At 39.9% G+C, this 16,395-nt stretch overlaps 1 protein-coding gene across 1 annotated transcript in view; it reads left to right on the top strand.

Annotated features, from left to right (window-relative positions):
* The first annotated feature begins 2,587 nt into the window (after positions 1–2,587).
* PHACTR1 (phosphatase and actin regulator 1) overlaps positions 2,588–16,395 on the top strand; it is a 520,877-nt gene continuing 507,069 nt past the window's right edge. The window contains exon 1 of the mRNA XM_058555251.1: positions 2,588–2,690. Coding sequence (XP_058411234.1) covers positions 2,588–2,690 — 103 coding nt within the window. The remainder of the gene's footprint in view (positions 2,691–16,395) is intronic.

Here is a 16,395-nt window from a genome sequence, read left to right as displayed (position 1 = left end):
ATCATTATGTCTTTCATGAGCAGATCTCAAAATATTATGCCTTAAAGTCCTTACTGTGGTTTGGTTGGGAGGACATCCAACCAGAATAAGCTCAGGTATCTGACCAAAGTTTCTTTTTGCTGTTGGGATTGTATTGTTACATTCAGACCGATAGGAATGCATTTAGACAAATTGGCATGATTTGGGCTGGAGATTTGACCAAGCAATCAGCAGCAGGAAGAGGAAGAAAGGCCAGAGAAGAGGGAGGGGGTAAAATCAAACGTTCATTCTGTATTTCACTCCAGAAAACAGCTCACAATTATAATTACCCCTTGTTTTGCAGCTTAGAATAAAAGTGGCGTTGCACCAAACCCTACCCAAGCAGCCGTCGTAATTAGAAAGTACTCCACACCTTCGAGAACTGAGGAGACACGAGCATAATTTTAAATGCAAATTAAATTGAGGGGGTAGCAGAGAGAACACATAAAAGACAGTAAAACAAAACCTTTCAATTTTCTTAAATTAGCAGTCTAATGTGTTCTAAAGAGCAGCTCCACTCAGATCTCTTCTTAGGGGTTGCATTTCATCACAATATAAAATGGGCAAATCCATCACTTTCCTCTGCACAGTGCTCTTGAATTGAGATTGAAGGGAAAATTAGAAGCTGTTCATTTGAGCTTCTGGGCTCAGCAGCGTCACACAGCTTCGTTTTATGCTCTACAGTGTCCTGTTGAGAGGGGCCAACAAGTGCTGGTAAGTATCTGCTAACTTCAAGACTCTTCCTTTCATATATCGTTTTTGGCTATCTTTCCTTTACAGGGTGGGGAAATCTCCCAAAAGATCTATGTTATAATGCGTCTTTCAAAACCTAGGATATTTCAGACAGCTTTTTAAGCATCTTCCAGTGATTGATCGCAGAAGGGAAGAGAGTTATTTTCAGCCTAGATGCTGGTGACTGATCTGTGTATTAATTATAACAGGGGAACGTTTAACATATGCTAGCTAAAGTGGCCTTTCCTACCACCTTTAGCCAGCATTAGGATAAGAACCGGTGCCCCTGACAATTTCTAGACAACTTTCCTATCATATTAACTGTTTAATCATGTAATCTTGTTGTAATTGCAAATCAAACTGGGACTTGGGGCTATAAAAATAAATTATTAAACCAAAAACCATTTTTTAATGACTATGACACGTCTCTGCATAAGAAATGGGTGGGGGAGGGGGGAGTTGGAGAATGGATCTGCGTGATGGTTACGTATAGATTTTGATGGTGATGGTTTTCTGCCAAAGTTTTACACGAGAAACTGGTCATTTTCTTCCTTCACAGTGGAGGATACAAAGAGGCTGAGGCTGGCGTCACTTTCCGTTGCTAAGGTAACGTGCTCTAGCCGTTTTATCTGATAAAGGAAGTCCAGTGGATGGTATACATTATTCATCACCGTTTTAATCAAACAATCAAAACTGTTTACTTTCACTGGGAATATTTAGTGAGATCAAAGACATTCTGAAATTCCTCTTGTTTTTACTGCCGGAAGTTAGCCTTTGATTTTTTTTGCAGTAAGTATCATTTGCTGTTGGGGTACCTTTCGGTATTTTTAAAAGTTTCCTCTTACCAGACTTGGGTTCTTAAATTAAAATGTGCACTGTTAGAAAGAGAAACCAATTGGATTAGCCTTCTGAGCTTGATTTTAATGACCTTGCCTTGTTAATTCTTTGCAAAAACATCCTGCAGAAATAGAGATACTTTATTTGTGCAAGAATCAGGGAAAGGCTACATATGCTAGAAAGAACCCAACAGGCTGAATGTTTTTAAATGAAGTGTATTAGCTTCCTGACAGGCTAGTGCATGAGAATATTATGGGTATCGTTGCAATTCTGAAATAATTGTCACTGCTCTACAAACGAGAATTCTTTCTCAAAAGCAGCCTATGTTAGAGGCAAGCAGGTGGTGATCCTATAGCACTTGATAAAATGTGCTGGAGGAAATCGCTATAAAGGAAGGGATTCAAGGCATTTTTACAGCAAACATGTCAGCATGTGTCATAAACGCAAGGCATCTATAAGCGGAAGCTCTGATTCCCAGGTGATTCTCTCTGCTTGAGGGGAGTCGGAATTCCCTGGATCAATAGAAGATCAACTCAGAATAGCTGACACTTAATGATGCCATTTATCACAGAGACCTTTGGAAAATGGATAGCATATGAATTTAACAGTATATTTTCCAGTTAATATACAGCAAGGAAAGACTGGTAGGTTATTTCTCTTTAGCCTGGATTATCTGTTTTTTCTGAGTAGAACATGTCGCTTTTAATGAATGTTGGTTAAATGTTGCATTTTTTCATACAATAGGAAAGCTATGTTGAGAGGTGGTTCTAGAATTGGAAATGTCGGTCAAATAATGGGATATTTCTTACTCCAAAATTCTTAAAATATATATATACTTATATATTTTTTTACTTGTATACATATATATAATATATACTTATATATATTTGGGGGTTTAAAAATCTATTTGACAGTCTAAATATTGTGGGGGTTTTTTTTCTCTTTCTTAGACATACAAGTGACTATTTTGTCTTAAAACTCTTTTTTTGGAACATCAAGGATGGATTATCCCAAAATGGACTATTTTCTGGATGTTGAGTCTGCTCATAGACTCTTGGATGTTGAGTCGGCTCAAAGATTCTTCTACAGTCAAGGAGCTCAAGGTAATAAAGTGGGAGAAAGAGAGGAAACTCTTATTTGCATGTTGGTTTTATGTTAACAGTGCAATGTCGACTGTAGCAGTTTAAGCTCTACTGCAGAAAGAAGTTCAGGAATTGGGATTTCTAAATTGATAACCTCTACCTGACTGTTGCTTGAATTGAGGCAGGCATATAATAGAATGAATAAATCCAAACTTCTTGGATTTGGTGAAAAAGCAACTACCCAACTTTCAGAACAAATGCCCCTTGGAAAGCTACGTTGGAAAATGATTGCCCCACCTCCTTGCACCCAAAGCATAAGTTTGAAAGGCATCAGGGATGCTTTTACTCCCTGGAAAAGGTTGAGTTTGCAGCCACTGCACTTGAGGAGATCTAGGGTACTCTGACCTATCTGACTGAAATCCCGCTGGATTACGGGCTCCTGAGATAAGCTTTGAGTTTCTAGAGCTGCTTTATCTCTTTTAGATGAATTCAGTTACTGCCTCAAGGAATTAACAGTACACTCTGGGAGCAGTAAGAAACATGATTGTTGTGAAGTATGGCTGATGTGTACATTTTTATTACGTATTTCAAGATGGTCAATTAGGCTCCTGTTTGCTTGCTCTTCTGTTCCAGGGTGCATTTAGAATGTTTTGCTGGCATACTACAGTACAGAAAAAAGCTAGAGTGTTTTATGGGATCTCCTGACAGGCAGGAGATTTTTCAAACCATATTTTCTCTTTTCCACGGAATACTATTTAGGGTATTCAGTCAAAGCAACCTGAGGATAGGCATATCCCAAATGGTCCAATTGAAGCACTAAGGAGAAGGGCAACGGCCCTATTCTTCAGGAGAAAAGTAGGTGAATTCTTGGAAGTCACAAGGCAGAGCTGAGAAGGAAATGCTGTTTTGATAATGCTGACTTCTTTCACTGCTAGGTGGTGAGGGGTACTTCACATGGGGCACTGAAAATATTCTGCCTTGGCTTTCCCGGTGGTCTCTTCTGAACTGGTTTACCTCATTCTCAAGCCAATTTCTCATGGCGACCTTGAGAGCCTATGAGCCGCCTCCTCCTCCTCCTTCATTTTCCTGGGCATGATCCAGTTTTCTTAAAGTCAAGAGGGGCTGGAAATTATCTGGTTGATTTGCTTGGGTCAGTGTGCTCAACAGCAGAGCTTAAATTAGCCAAGCGATACAATAGCTAATTCTCCTCATTTTTCTGGTTGCGTGTAGTCAGCACTGCTACTCTCAGCCACTTAAAGAGACACGAGGATGTTACTGAAGTAGGAGAAGGAGAGAGATTGGTCAGAACCTCCAGCCGTTTCTGGGTCTGCAAGTAAGAAGATGCTAGAAGTAGATGAAAAACAGAGGCTGGAAGGGACAGAGGGCTGGGGCAGGGCTCCATCCCATCTCTAGTCCTGTGTTTAAACATTGCTGTATGTGGCCCATTCAATTTGAATGAGAGAATCATGTTCGGTGGTGGGGTCACACACCTGAGCTGCAGAACTGTTGACAGAGCAGGGAAGGGGAGTGGCAGTTAATTACAGATAATAAAAATGTCCACTTTGCCCTGCAGCAGAGACGGTTTTAGCCTTTAAGAAGATTGTGGGCTCCGGGCTTTTACGGAAGGAAAGCAGGCAGGGTGTGGGAGGCTCAGAGGACTCGAGGCAGCCTGGTGGCTGTTGGCAGATGGAGCTGGGGGCGGAGTGGTCAGAACTGTCGCCATCAGTGCCTGTGGTTTAGACACCAGAGCTGGAATGACTAGAAGACGCCTGGGAGGTGGCAGCATCAGCTACTGCTGCTCCCCATTATCACATCCATTTTAGGGTAATCAGAATGATGTTCCAATCAAAAAATCTTGGATTTGTTGTAAGGGTGGGGGTTCCCTGATCATCATCTAGGTCAATTTCCAAAACCCCAGACTTCCTGGATCAGAAGTCTAGGAATAAGGCCCAGGTGTTTGCATTTTAAGCAAGAGCAGCAACAATGATGACCTAGCCAGCACATCAGTCAAGGGACCTGCATTTGAGAACTAGTCCATGCAGTCCAATTTCTCTCCTTCCACCCCAGAATAGGAACACTTTCCTCAGCATTAGAGGCAGCATAACACAGTGGTTACAGATCTTGGATCCTGACTGCCTAGGTTCAAATCCCGGGTCTGCCAGAGTGAACCTGCAAATTAACCTCTTTGATCTTCAATTCCCACCTCTGCAAAATGGAAACAATAATAGTGCCCAATTCGTAAGTTGTTAAGAGCATTAATGAGGTAAGATTTAAAGTGCTTAAAACCGTGTCTGCTACATAGGAAACACTATAGATAAGCAAATCAATAAAATAAACATGCCTGGCAAAAGGCCTTCTCTCCTCTGTTTGAGATTTTGTAGGGAAGCCACTGCCTCACAAACAAGAAATGTGGCCCTATAGGAGTTTAATCTCCTGTTTTGAGAAAAAAAATTTTTTTTAATTTTAAATAAATGTTAAAACACAGTGATCATTTTCTTGCCCCACCAAAACCCAACTCAGGACAAAACTGAAAAATAGAAAAGTTTGTCTTGGTACTCCTTATCCACTTCTTTCTTCATTTCTCTTGAAAGATGAGAGCTTCCAACACCTTCCCCAGAGGCCCAACACCTAGGTCCGGTCACCCCCAGAGTCTCCTTTCTGGAGCTCTGCTGTCACTATGACATGGGGCTTGTCACTGCATAGCTCTGGCTCCTCCATGACAGCTTCCTTCCACTCAGCACAGACTACACAGTCTTTCCTGGAAAACAAGCCCCTCGGCCTGATAAAAGGCACCAAGAGAATGGACAGAGATCTGAGGACCATGGCTTGCACCACTCCCTTTCTTAAGCAAATGCACATGGTTTAGAAGGGATGATTAAAGCCTGTATCCCACCAACAGCAAGGCTCTGAGGACCAGAGGAAGGAGGGGAGCATGGTGGCTGGCTCTTGAGAAAGGCATTGGAGGCAATTAGGGCCTTGCGCTGTTGCTGAATGGTAATGTATGGCAGCTCTCTACTTGGCCAGCCCAGCCCAGGTACAGAGGGATATTAGTAAGGTCAAGTGGGCCCGATTTGATACCCTCTTCTATAAAGATGGTCCAGTTGGGAATACAGTATGGAGTTGAGTACTTTGAACTTGAATGACCTAGCACTTTGTTGGCTAAACTAGCGTGTGATTCTTGCCTTTCGAGTTGTCAGTTCCCGAGTTCATACAGATATTTCTGTAGACTGATCAATTGTTCTTACAGGTGTAAATACTTTTAAAGGGGAAAGCAAGAAAATATGAGTTTCTCTCATTTCCCACATTACCATCACTGCATTAATTTACTTACAAATTCATAAACTTCTTTGAAACCAAACCCTTCTCTATTAATTACATGCAAAATGGTTATCCAAAGCAACAATACCAGAGTTATAATGTTTTTGACCCAATCATAGTTGTTTTTCAATTTTTCTTGGAAAATGGCAAAATGCTTGTCCCTAAGTATAGGATATTTTTAGCTAGCAAAAGCAAGAGGAATCCAGGAGGATGAGAAGAAGAAAAAGAAGGAAAAAAGTAATCCAATCTATCATGGGACAGATTCTTCTGGAAGTCCCAGAGATTTTCAAAAGTCAATCACCTGCTTTGCTGAATAAAGCAGCTTGTTGTTTTCTCCCATCTCCATTTTTCCTTGGTTTGCTTTCGAGGTAGAGAAGCAATCCTGCCTCTCCTGGGATTCTGCTCTAGAAAGCTGGATGTGTTGCAGAGAGCAGAAAAAAGTCCAAGGTCATCCTGTCCATCTCCTGCCAGTGAAGAATGCTCTCCCAATTAATCTATGAGTGCTTCCTGCACAGTAAACCTGCTCACACAGAGGGAGTTCTGTGAAGGTCCCCATTAACTCAAAAGGAGAATTCTGGAGGTTGAAGATACACATGACATAAAGATCAGCCATGTCTTGACATCAAAAAACTTCACTCCACCCATCCTTCAGGTTCCTGACAGTGATATCCCACACACTCAACTTCAGACTCTGTAATTTTTTTACCGAACAATTGAACTGGGAGGGAAGTCATATTATAAAATCACAAAATTAGCATAACTGGGATTTTCAGGTTGAAATGGATATTATGGATCAGTGATTCTCTTGGCTCCTCCCTAAACCAAGTGAAACAGAATTTGTGAGGGCCAGACCTGGGTCCCAGTGCTACATTTTCAACAAGCCACTGGGTTATTCTGATGAACACTGATGGTTGACAACCACCGTGGTGGATCATGAATCACTTGCTACTCAGAGTGTGGTCCTGGATCAGCAGCCCCAGCTTTACCTAGGAGCTTGTTAGAAATGCAGAATCGCAGGCACTGCAGACGTAGAGAATCAGAATCTGCATTTGAACGAGATTGCAAGGTAATTGATGTTCAAGTTTGAGAAGCAATGTTTGAATCTGCTGCAGGCTTTTGAAACACCTGGCAAGCTTTCACAAACTCAAGGCTGAATCTCACGACAGACCAATTAAATCAGAATCTTTGGAGGTGAGCCCCACACTTGGGAATCTTTTTAATTGTCCCTGGTGATTCAAATGTGCAACCAGGCCTAAGAACTACTGACCTCCCATTTTATAGTAAAGGAAGTTTTAGCACATCATGCAGCTCTCCTTGCCTGAGTATCTTTCTCTAGTTAGGTCTTTCCCTTTATTTATTTATTTATTTTTGTGTGTGTGTGAGGAAGATAGCCCTGTGCTAACATCTGCCAATCCTCCTCTTTTTTTGCTGAGGAAGACTGGCCCTGGGCTAACATCCGTGCCCACCTTCCTCCACTTTATATGGGACGCCGCCACAGCATGGCCGGCTAAGCAGTGCATCGGTGCGCGCCCGGGATCTGAACCAGTGAACCCTGGGCCACCGCAGCGGAGGGCGTGCCTTAACCACTTGCGTACCCAGGCCAGCCCCTAGGTCTTTCCCTTTAAATGAATCCAAACCACTGGAAAGGTGCAAATGGGCTTTTAAAAAAGGGACTGCACTATGTGTCAGTGCTGCACTTTGCCTATTCATTGTATCCATTAATCCTCAAAACAACTTCAGGAAAGAGGAATTATGATGCTCATTTTGCAGATTAGAAAAGACAATACATTTAGATAGCGGCATAGCCAGGATTTGAATTCAAGTATGTCCAACTCCAACATCCCCACAGGTAGCGAAGGTAGCATTTGTGACCAAATCACAGGTTGGTGAAGCTCAGAGTGCTTCAGTCACAATCCCAAATCACATAGTTTATAGTGAGAAGGTGGGCAGCAGAACTAGATCTCTTCTTACCACACACACTATGCCCTTTCCACTGCACTAGGTTTCTTTTCTCAAAGACCATCAATATCCTTGGACATTTAAATTGCCTTCACAAGGGAAAATATGCTAAAAGGCAGCCAATTGACTAAAGTCACTAGGCAATCAAATTTATGACTCCCGCTCACAATTTCCCCTCTTTTATCATTTTAAATAACTCTTGGCATTGGAACCAGGTGCTGCAGTCATTGTGACTTCGTCATAATGCATCCTTTCTGTCGTCTACATTGTCTTGCTCAACAAAGGAAATGCCAGTTTTGACAACTGATGAATGTCACAAGGAGCAGCTAAGAGTCTCTTCAAGTTGTATTTGGAAATAGAGAAAACTTCATCTAACCTCCTCCCTCAACCATGTCCTCCCCCGGCCCGACCTCCTCCCATCTCCACTTTTGCCCACCCTGTGAAATCTGTCAGAACAGCTGGTTTTTCAATCTTGAGCTTTGAGTTAGATATACTCTAAACCCCTGGGACTTCTTAAGGTGGCCTCAAGAGACAAAGACATTTGGTAGCACTCAATTATTTGCAAATCATTGACAATAATCATCGACACAGAACATGCTCATGCTATTTCCGTTCCTGTGCTGAATGCAAGACCCAATCTCAATGTCACCTCCTCTGTGAAGCCCTGCCTGACTTTTCCAGGCCTTTCTCCCACGGCATTCTGCTCAGCCTACATTATAGCCTGTGTCATATTGTGTTACTCTGCTTCTACCACTTACTAGATGTATGAGCTCACATAAATGGCTTCACTTCTGTAAGTCCCAGGGCCCTAATCAAAATGGATGTAATGCTAGCTCTGAATACCTAGGGGTTTTTGAGAATTAAAGGAGGTATCCTATAAAGTGTTCAGTACATTGTTATTATTGACTAGTTATTGATGTTATTGTTTTATTATTACTTAGGTGTCTGTTACGGACCTAGATCATGGCAATCTCTTTAAATACCATTTTCTGGGTGCCTAATACCACCCTTGGTATATAGTAGAAGCATTGAGATTTATTAAATGTCTCTGTTGAACTGAAGGAATGAAAATGATTAAATTTTCATAACAAAGACAGACTTGGGATTTAGGGAAAGGACTTTTGATGATTCAAGATTTGGAAAATAGAACCTCCAAAGACCTTGAAAGAATTAAAATCCTTACTTGAAAATAGAGACTCTGCTTAAGGCTGAAGGGAAGGACAGGTAAAAATAATTTTCAAACACATAGACATGCAGGAAATGGAAGACAGTCATCAACTCTGCTACACCTCTTATAAAACAGAAGTAATTTAAAAATTAAAAGCAAAAAGAAAACACAGCAGGAGGGGATTGGTGTACTATAAAAGAGAATTAACCTTTTAAAATAGACTTACAGGGGTCCTTGAATAGTATCCTCCTTAGATGGGCTTTATAATATACAATAGTCTGTGAAGACAGTTTTTATTCTACCTAAAAGTAGAACTGTGGAAGAAGTGACCACTCAATGTTTACTCTGATGAACTTAATTGAGATCAATTCAAAAGCTGCTCTGCACACGTTCAGGAAACTAGCCCTGAGCTGTACCTTAGCTGAGATCTCTTGCCCCTTGCTTCTCTAGATCCTTACTGCCTAGTCCAGTCCTTACACTTCCTGGCTGATTAATCCTCACACCAGCTACCATTCACACTCCTGCTTCTGACCAAACTCAGTGGAAGGCAGCTGTAGATACCCACCTAAGCCCCACACCGGAGACACGCACTTTGTTCACCACTCACTGAAAGCCTGGCCATGGTGTTTCTAGGAGTCTTGCTGAGTGGGTGCCAGGTTGTCTTCCTTCTCTGTGTCTGTCCGCTGAGACTTTAATGTCATAGTCTTAGATGTAGCTCATATCTGGACTTGCGGGTCTAATTTGCTCCATAAGGACTGAGGCAGAAACAGTGATTGCAAAGCAACTGGATCCTCATTTGAGGCATGATTGCCAATTGGATTATAACCTTTTCCACTCATCAGTGGAATTCATTTTTTAATGTCCCTCCACCTGCCCCTCAGAGTGCTGCTAGGACCAGCCCAGCAATACCAGCCACATCTCTGTCTCCTCATGGCAATGTCCTAACCAAGTAGTTTATATGTAATCATACTATTTCCCAGACCCTCGTCTCTGAGAAGTGCTTCAGATGACACTTTTCTTATACAGTTTCCAGCCTTGTTTTTATGGTACTCAAGTCATCACTCTCAACAAACACTTGTTTTTGATTTTTGCTTCTTTCTCTATAACTCTAGCCAGGAAGCAGCGTGCTGTGCTACACTCACGGATGACAAGCTAACTACCAAGCCTTCCCTCCTAACCTCCCACATGCTCCATTTTAGACCTCTAATTGCTCACACCCAGGCTTTCCAAACCTGTGTTTAATACAGTGAACATTTTGTGTGAAGGAGAGAGTGAAGGCTGATCAAGAGGAAAAATATTGTGGAGATAGCCAGGCTGTCAATTCCATTCATATGCAGATGACCATGAAATCCAACCTTCCATTTCTGGTGTGCCCTTGGAACAGGACAATTCTCCACACATAAAGCAGCATTTTCGGTGCCGACAATTAACCCGCACACGACCATCCAATGCTCTTCACGCCTTTGCCACCCACAAGCATCTGCTTTGCCATGTATTATGATTCAGGGCTCTTAAGTAAAGTGGGGCATAAGAACAAGAGGAAGAGAGAAATGAAAGGATGGGAGACAGAGAAGAAGAAAATCATATGAAAATACAATGAAATAATTCCAATCAATTAATGACTCCCACTCTCACACAGGCATGTGAAAGAGCGGATTAAAGAGGCAGCACACACACCTCCAGCATGAGTCATGACCCAATTAGCATTGACAATTCACAGGTGCTTGGGAAAGAATTCTCACTGCTTATTTGCCCAAACAAATCTGTTTTCCAAAAAACTTTCAGAACCACTCTCTGTGACTGAGCTGGCAGAGGCAAGGATGCGGAGTCTAACATATCAAAATTAGCTCATGGCCAATACCATTTTTAATATTTTTAAGAATATTTCAGTAAACAATCAGGCCCACACACTCATACAACACCACTGAATGAATATTGCTATTAAATTAGACTCCTGAAATTGTAGAAATGAACAGAGGGATTATCTTACAGATTTATGTATCATTTTTCAATTATAAAAGTAAAACAGGAGTAACAGAAAATGGAAAGGAAAATCAACCCTACACAAGTATTTTAATTTTTTATACTTTCAGTCACTTTCATATTTTTACAAAGTTGCGATTACGGCACATACAAAATTGGCAGTATGAATGAGACCTTCTCCAGCACTGGCTGAAGAATGCCATAGTGTTTTAGAGCTTGGGCTTCATAGTAACACAGATCTGAGTTCAAACTATTGTTACTGCCCAATGCGGGGCCTCTGCTTGCCACAAGACATGCCAATAGTTAAGAGGCAAGGTGCTAGGAGAAAAAAGACTTTTTTATTACAGCTTCCTAGCAAGAGGGAAGACGGCCAACTCATGTCCAAAAGAACCATCTTAAGGGGGCCCGAAATCTTACAGCAGTTATATAGGCCATTGGGTTATAGGGGAGGGGGATAGGAATGTTGATCTTCTAGTGTTACAGACTGGGAGTACCACACCAGATCTTTCAGTTTTCATTGATGATGGCTATCAGCATAGACTCTCTGTTTGGGGGTCATCACATTCCTAAGGAACTCAGAAAAACGAAGTTATCATTTTATTGCAGCTGGGAGGTACATGCACAAACAGGGGTCGTAAAATCTACAGAGCAGTTAGCTCTCCTGGAGGGTGCAGATCCAGCTGGGTTAGTTTGTCAGAGGTCATTCAAAGTTACAATAGAGTTTTTCTTTTCTACAAGATGGCTCGCCTTAGGTCAACCTTGTCTTGAGCCAGTATCACTATGATTTCCCTTCCTAGCTTGTGATATTAGGCATGTTATTTTATCTCTCTTTGCCTCATTTTTCCTTTTTGAATGCAAATGATAATAATAAGAGTTCTTAACCCAAAGCATTATTTTGAGGATTATATGGAACAAAATAGCATTTCACAAATTATGGCCCAATATATGATTTTCGGGTAATACATGAACTCTTTTATTATAATAATGTATTTATTTTATTGTGTTTTAGAAAAAATGTAAACTGAAAAAATTTAATTGAAATATAGAAATGTATAACTAGACCTCATACTTTTGGCTACTGCTTAGAACAAGGGAAAAAATAGGCTGACAAAAGTCCATTTAAGGAAAACCATTAAAGAAATAATAGTGTAAATGACACTTAGATGTAGCAAAATTCATAAAAGTGACATAGGAATGGCTAAAGTTTGGAAACGCTGAACAAATAAATATAAAACACTAATCAAAATGTCAAGTACTAGTATGCATTTAATAAACGTTAGCTCTTATGTTAATTATATCTTAATTTTGTCAAGCCTAAGAGGAAAATGGCAGGGCCTCAGCTTCCCCAAGAGAGACCCCCTACCCTGACCCATCTCTCATCTCTTCTGCTGCCATTGATTCGTAATTCAAATTTCTAAACCCTTTGGAAATGTGAGACAGTCTTAAAGCACAAGAACAAAAAAAAGCAACAAAACTCTGTTTTTTAAATTAAATTGCTAACAAATCCCCAAAGAATTCCCTTTCTAGTTCTACTGCTGAAAATTTTCTTCCTTCAAACTCTCTTAAAACAGTAGCTAAAATGTACCAATTTCCTCTGAATTTGCAGCAGACTCTAGTTGATCAGAATATGGCTTCTAGGTGGTGATTTAAATGAGACAGCATTTACCTAGGAATAAGGAAACAGATTTGGGAGAATCCACTTTAAATCATATTTGTTTTCATTCTTTTATTTTGTTCCTTTAAGAAAAGCATGGTAGTGTGAAGAAAGTGATATCAGAAGTACTTGGCAGGTAATTCTAACCCAGCCCCATTAAGCAACCATGCTACACAAACGGTGGAACTTCTGTAAGACTTTGTCTCCTTATTTGCAAAATGATAACAAATCCTTGCAATATTATTATTATGAAGATAAAATGACATAAAGTAACAAATTTAGATTAGTAGATTCTCAATTTAGATAGGTTCTCAATAAATATTTGTTTAAGGAATAATAAATTGCCACTAAAAGGAAAGGAAAGAACATTCGTGGAGTAACTGTTCTGTGTCTTCAAGAAGCTCACAGACAATTTAATACAACACAAAGTGCCCTAATAGAAGCAAAAACAGGATAAAAGGGGAAAAGAAAGAACTCAGAGAATTCTTCATGGAAAAGCTAATGCCTAAGCTTTATCCTGGAGTTAGCACAATAGTGGGGCGTTCTTTGCAGAAAAAGCTAGCATGAATAGGTCTTTCTATAAGCAATCCAGTTTGACTGGATCATAAAGTGCAAGAAGGCAAAGGTGATACCTGAGATTGGAGGAAAAAGCAGGGCTTAAGGAAAGAGACCTTGAATACCAGATTAAGAAATATGGAATCTATTCTGTAGGAAACACAGAGCCTTCGAAGGATTTCTAAAGCTGAAAGAGCGTTCCTAGACCAAGTGATCACAAAACTTGTTACATATCAGAAACACACATTCTACAGCCCCTGCCAAGGGTACTGATCAGAATCCTTGGGAATCTTGTGTGGTGATCTGGGTTTCCCTTATTTTTAAGGAGTTGTTTTGTTTTATTTTTGCTACTCCCAGATGCATTGATGCAAATAGCACATGATCTGGAATTTGACCCATTGACTAGTGTAATTCTTTAGTTTTATACATGAGGGAAATAGAGCCCAGAGAGGTAAATGAATGAAACGGAATAAAAATCAAAGATTATGCTCACTTAAAATTCACTATTTGTTGAACCCTAACCATGTTCTGGGGATTCAAACTCAAAATAGACAAATCCCCTGGCGTCAAGGAGTTTATCTAATATACGAACAGATAAATAAATCAATGATTTCAGTTCCAAAAGATAAATGCTAGGAGAATGTAAACATTGAGAGTTTTGTAAGCATGATGAGGACATCCAAATCAGACAGAGCTATGTCAGCATGTGTGTGTGTGTGTGTGTGTGTGTGTGTGTGTGTGTGTGTTGGGGAGAGAGGTGGGTGTGTTTCCAAGTTAGCATCCAAGAGGAGATGACAGATAATCTGCCTTTAAGTTAGATTTAGGTAGGAGAAAAAAGGAATATTCTGGGCAGTGTGAAATGGCATGTGATAAGGCCTGAATATATTAGGAGTACAATATATTAGAGGAATTGTATGTGTTACAGAACGAGTGGTATATTGTAGATATGAGCAATGGAGAGAGAAGAGACTAGAACAGTAGCAGGACCCAAGCCATGCAAGCCTTTTCATTTAAATATTTCAAATGAAATGCCTAACTAAGGAATTCCGGATCTGACACTGAATCCACTAAAGAATCTAATATAGAGGAGATCTGTTGTAAGATCTGTTTTTATCAAGACCACAAATATGGAGGATAGATTGGAGAGAGTAAGATTAGAGGCAAAGAGAACCATTAGGAAGCTACTGCAGTGATCCCAGCAAGAAATAAAGACAGCCTGAAAGGGAAATGATGGAGTGAATTCTGCAGGAGAGAGGGATCTTAGAAATATTAAGAAGATTCTTTCCAGATTATATGGTGGTCAAGTGAGTAGACGGAAAGTAAGAAAGGGATACTTCCAATCATCCCCAGAGGTTTTACTTGGACTCACTGGATGGATAATGAAGCTGTTCACTGAGGAAATAGGAAGTGAATCAAGATAGAAGAGGGAAAAAGATAATTCAATTTAGAATATATAGAATTTGGAGAGCCTATAGAATATCCAAGCATAGATTAAGTTCAGCAGAGAATAAGTTCTATAGGTATAGAACTTGGTATAGAGATCTTGGAAAACCATCCAAAATATTCTACTTGCCTAGGTAATTCCTAAAATAATTTTACTAATGTGTTTTACATTTGCCTCTGAATATGTGGATCCACTGGGCCTTTAATATGTCTTTCATATTATGTAAAGGATTGGGAGATTGTTTAAAGGGAACATTTGTTTTCTAAAATGAAAGTTTTCACTATAAATACAATATTTTCTCCCTAGCACTAGTACTTAAAATTAATAGTCCATTTGAAATATTTACATGAATGAAGTGTTTGAAGTTACCAACATTATTTCAAATTCTGGCTGAAGCAAAATTTTGAGTTAACACTTATGAGATCACCTCAAGAAAACAAGTTTTTTTTTTTTAAACTCAAGGCAGCTAAATCACTTTACAGAACTATAGGCTGTCACATAATGTTGCAAAAGATGGAAAAAAAGAGACTCAGCTATAGCTAGTTAAAAATAGATCTTCCTTTTCTTTTGAACCTACACAGTAAGATCTTCTGTTCTATTTAGTTGATTAGGCACTATTTGGTGACTAGACTTGATAGGCGACAGGCGGAGAAAAAACTAATTGGCTTAGCCCAATTTAATCTTTGTCTCTGGAAAGCAAGACTACACTTCAAATGTCATACTGTGAGACTGATTTTTACATTAGCCCCATGTCCTATCTAGCCCAATAATCTGGACACGTACACAGAAGTTGTGAAGGAAACGAGAGTGAGAAGAGGACTCACATTTGATGTGCCAGGGGCTTGATATTTATTGTCTCATTTAGTTCTGGAAAAGGGCATTTGTGAAGTACTTGTTCTTGTCCCCATTTTACAGATGAAGTAATCCATGTTTCCAATAATCAAGTAACGTCCCAAGCTCACACAGCTATTAGGAATGGAGCCAGAATTATAACCCTGAACCTTTTGATTCTTCCCGCCACATCTTGTCATCCTATATTATATTGGTGACCGTGGCAACACTAGGAAAGATGTGTGGGCATACATGGCTCATGCATTTCCACACATTCAAAGGTAGAATGTCTCAAGATTGTAAGATATAAATGTGGCAATGGAATCATTTTATGTAATTATACCCTTAGGTTCAACTTCTTAAAGAGAGTTTTTACCTTATTTTTGGGGGAAACTATCACTGTAAAATGGTGGGTTTCCATCCTTTAGGTTAATTGCAGGGGTTGTGGGGGAGGGAGGGAGACAATCTGCCTAAGTCCTCATGGGAGCTGCTTATTATATTCCTAACTTGTTTTTCCCTCTCACTACCAATGTAACACATAATAATTACAGAAAATGTAGAAAACACAGACAAACAACAAAATGCAACTAGACTCATCACCTAAAAATAGGTACTCTTTACAACCTGGTGAATTCTTACATTCTTTTTATATACATGAGCACACACACTCACACACACATATTCTTTTAACCTAAATCAAGCTCCTCAGATTTATTACCTTTAATTTTTCTCTGTCTTAATTTAAAAAATAAATAAATTCTCATCACTTGGGATAGTGAATTCTAACAAATGTAGGAAATAATCAGGCACGGTT

Source organism: Diceros bicornis, chromosome 14 (assembly GCF_020826845.1).
Source record: "Diceros bicornis minor isolate mBicDic1 chromosome 14, mDicBic1.mat.cur, whole genome shotgun sequence".
In the NCBI taxonomy this organism is placed as follows: Eukaryota; Metazoa; Chordata; class Mammalia; order Perissodactyla; family Rhinocerotidae; genus Diceros; species Diceros bicornis.
The sequence above is the reverse complement of the archived record's forward strand: the minus strand, read 5'-3'. Positions and strand labels throughout refer to the sequence as shown.